Raw genomic sequence first — 3,789 nt, 5'->3', positions numbered from 1 at the left:
GTACCATTCTCCTATGCACTACGACTTCATCTGGTGCTGTTCTTTGTGCAGAAATGATGGCACTTTTCTCATAAGCGGTAGTCTCTGTCACCCTGCCATTATCTAGAACAGTTGTATCATATTTGGTAAAACACTTTACTCTTCTGTCGTTTGTCAATTCCAAACAAAACTCCTTAACTTGTTCACTAACTGCATACTTAGTGGTGATGAATGGTACTGCTCTGTGCAACAGGAATTTGTTGACTATCTGAAGAGCTACACACTTAGTTCCATGCAGCCGTTTCAAAAGACCACCATTTGCAGTCTTAAACACAAATGCTGAATGTGCCCAGAGTGGCCCCCACAATTTTAAAGACTTTGCCAGGTGAGTTAGCAGATGTACATTAAATGTCATAGCTGCTTCCCAATACAGCAACTGAACCTTGGTGACAAACTCAAACAGCATGTCATCTGCTTTGTTTACATCTTGGAAGCTGATGTTTTCTTGCAAAAGCAAAAATACTGCAGACACCAGAAGGCTTAGATGCTTCACATAGCATGGTTTAAGTATTCCATTCAGGACTGGCAAGCTGTAATATAGGAGCCATGCCCGCCACTCTGAAGCTTTCCAGTATTTGCGCTCTGCAAGGGGCCTGGGTAGTCGTGTTATCAGGTGTGGAGGCTTAATATCCTTCATCCTGTTCTCAAGCCTCCTCAGTGTTGGGACTTCCAATGTAGTATGGTTGACCACTTCCTGTCAAAAGTAGCTATGTGAATTGTCTAATGACACCAAGTAAAACAGCATGCATATAATCTGGTACGAACCCCCACACTATATCAAAATAAGGCATGTTTATGACACTTTTGTTTTGTGCTACTGCTTGCTCCATGTCTAACAGCATTGCCTTGGCCTCTCTGTCTGCATAGACTGCTGGAGTCACCTGTTTCTCTACTAGAGTACCAGGATGTAAACAGAAGCCACAACCAAAGTAGCCATTAAACTGGTGGTGTTTTGTCTGGATTTTCAAGAAGTGCCTGAATTTGAGGTGCAATTGGTACGTTGATAAAGAAGCTTGCACTGTTCATGGAAGAACAGACTGCACAATGCAAAATGTTTGCATCGGTTATTTATTTTTGCGTGCCAATGTACATTTACAGCTTTTGCAGTAGAAGTGGAACTCCACTATGTCAGAGTTGTTTTTAAAGACCTTGTTGAACTAATATTTTGATCTTGGCAACACCTCTTTGCCAAACAACATATTAATTAGCTTTAACAAGTCCTCAAGTTGTGTTCCAGTTATATTATGCTTTGCTGCATGACTCATTAGCATGAGAAGAGCTTCAGCCTTTGTACCTGCTGACATTAGTACTGAATCCATATTTATGTCAAACCCGATCTGTCCGAATGGATCATCTTCTGGAAGCTCTTCCATTTCTGAATCAACTTCACAAGTACTGCCCTCTGACTCACGACCAGATTCCTGGACCACTTCAGATTCAGCACTGCCCTCTGATGATGACTCACAACCAGATTCCTGGACCATGTCACTTGGTTGCCGCTCAGATGGAAGGAGAAAGAATCCAGATGGATTCATGACCTGCAAAATAAAACACCACATGAGTGCATATGTCTGCATAGGACAGTGAACACAGCTTTTCTCATAGGTTTAATATAAAATGTGGTACCTTTTTCAAAAGGCAGACGGTATAAACATGCAAAAGTAGTTATTTTGCCAATTGCCGTTAACCATCATTATGGTTAATAACACTAGTTAGCCATGTGCATAGCCTTAACTGACACACATCTTCTTTTTTTTTTTTAAGATATTTTTTTTGCGGCTTACGCCTTTTATTGATTTTTTAAGGGACAGACAGTAGGCTGACAGGAAACAGGAGAGAGATGGGGGGATGACATGCGGTTAAGGCCGTGTCGGGTCCGGGAGTCGAACCCGCGGCACACCGCGACTGGATCACCAGTCCGGTGCCCAGACCGTTACGCTACGGCCTGGGCCACTGACACACATCTTTAATGAAACGCACCTTAGGCGTGGTTGGTAGAAGAACTCACCTGGCCAGTCATATCATCTGGATCAGATGGAAGATCTTGGTCATCAAGGTCAGATGAAGACGTGAGCTATAAATGACAAAACATTCATAAGTGCTCCAATATACAGTATGGGCACAAAAGGTAGACAGACAAACAGTTACTCTGACAACGGGTGGGTATAACGGTTATTGCATAACAGGGTGGGGATGCAGCCTAACTTTCCCCAACCAGCATCACTCTCGAGTAGGCTGGTGCCCGACAGGCACAGGTCTAGTTATTTTTTATATTGAAATCAATATCAATCAAATAAAAATATGTAACCACTTAACGATTTAAGACTAACCACTTAAGCCCCATTTTATACTTTGTCACACAACAGTGCCATACAAGAAATAGTGAAACTATCAGATCTACAAGCTCACAATGCTTCACATCAGACCTTGTAGATTTACACAATTTTTGTTTTGTTTAGTTTAGCCTGTAATGACATGCCCGATTTTTTCTTTCACCGAACCCCTTTGCCAGAAATAGCCTTGCAACGCATCACGCTGTGAGATTTTAAATCTGCTATTTTTACCAAATACACAAAAACAAAATATAGGGACTGCATGAGAATAATGAAGGTGTGGTTGATAGAAAGCCTTACCTGGTCAGTCATGACGTCTGGATCTGGTAGAGAATCTCGGTCGTCACGGTCATCAGATGGCTATAAATGACAAAACACATTGATGCTTTTTTCACTAATATTTTGTTAAGTTTCGCCTGTAATGACATGCCCGATTTTTTTTCCTTCACCAAAACCCCTTGCCGGAAATAGTCTCACCTACAATCACAACACATCATGCTGTGAGATTTTAAATGCTATTTTTGCTAAATATTCAGCAACAAAATATAGGGACTCTAGGGTGCATGAGAATAATGAAACCACCTTCAGGTGTGGTTGATAGAAAAGCTTAGAGATAGGATCCAGAAGGAAGCACACACACATCTCCAGAAACATCTCCAGAAATTATACAGGTGCTGGACAAAAAAATATACGTACAATGAAAAGGAAGGGATGTCCGCACACAAACGTTTCGACCCTTACAGGTCTTCGTCGTATTGAACTGGTAGAGAATCTCGGTCATCAGATGGCTTAGGCTATAAATGACAAAACACATTGATGAGTCCTTGTGCCTACATACATTAACAGTGAAACCACAGCTCGTGTCCTCATGGGTGCGTTCGGAAATGCGCCTTGAACGCACTGGTGTGCTCTCTTGTCGTTCGTTTATTCAGTGCACTCGGTGTGTTGTAGTTCGAAAATCCAGTGTGCTGCACACCGGGTGTGCCGAGTGCTATTTTTCAATAGATAAAGTATAACATAATGCTTAGTTAAAACACCAAAAGGGGTTCAATTTTAACGGGCCATGCCTTCGCATTATTTCATTTTGTTAATACCTGTTGACTTCTATGGAATCCAAATAATTGAACTCAGTCATGGCGAATTTGAATCCATATGTGTCGTGTCATGAACTCACCTCGGCATTTGGACCTGGTCCCACTTCATCTTCCAAGCGGCTGGCAGCAGTAAGAATTACCTGAATGCAAATTACGAAATAATGTATTTAACAAACAGTAGGTTGTTTAATAATAAATACAATTACATTATTATTAATTTTAAACAAATCTATGTTTTCAATAAATACAATTTTAATAAAAACACGTCCAAAAGTTTTGATTATACTATATTATAATAAGTAGTACAACGGTGTCATGCAATG

General features: G+C 40.9%; 1 protein-coding gene across 1 annotated transcript; it reads right to left on the bottom strand.

The window, feature by feature from the left end:
• Positions 1-1,006: 1,006 nt before the first annotated feature.
• Positions 1,007-3,168, bottom strand: LOC310868329 (uncharacterized protein). Its single transcript, XM_083778720.1, has 4 exons — positions 3,069-3,168; positions 2,673-2,732; positions 2,048-2,113; positions 1,007-1,577 (listed from the first exon to the last, which is right to left on the bottom strand). Exons 2-4 carry the CDS (start codon positions 2,682-2,684, stop codon positions 1,197-1,199), a joined length of 459 nt encoding a protein of 152 aa, XP_083634846.1. The 5' UTR covers positions 2,685-2,732; positions 3,069-3,168; the 3' UTR covers positions 1,007-1,196.
• Between the last annotated feature and the right edge of the window lie 621 nt (positions 3,169-3,789).

This window comes from Protomyctophum parallelum, assembly GCF_964188405.1.
Source record: "Protomyctophum parallelum genome assembly, chromosome: 1".
Taxonomy (NCBI): Eukaryota; Metazoa; Chordata; class Actinopteri; order Myctophiformes; family Myctophidae; genus Protomyctophum; species Protomyctophum parallelum.
The sequence above is the reverse complement of the archived record's forward strand: the minus strand, read 5'-3'. Positions and strand labels throughout refer to the sequence as shown.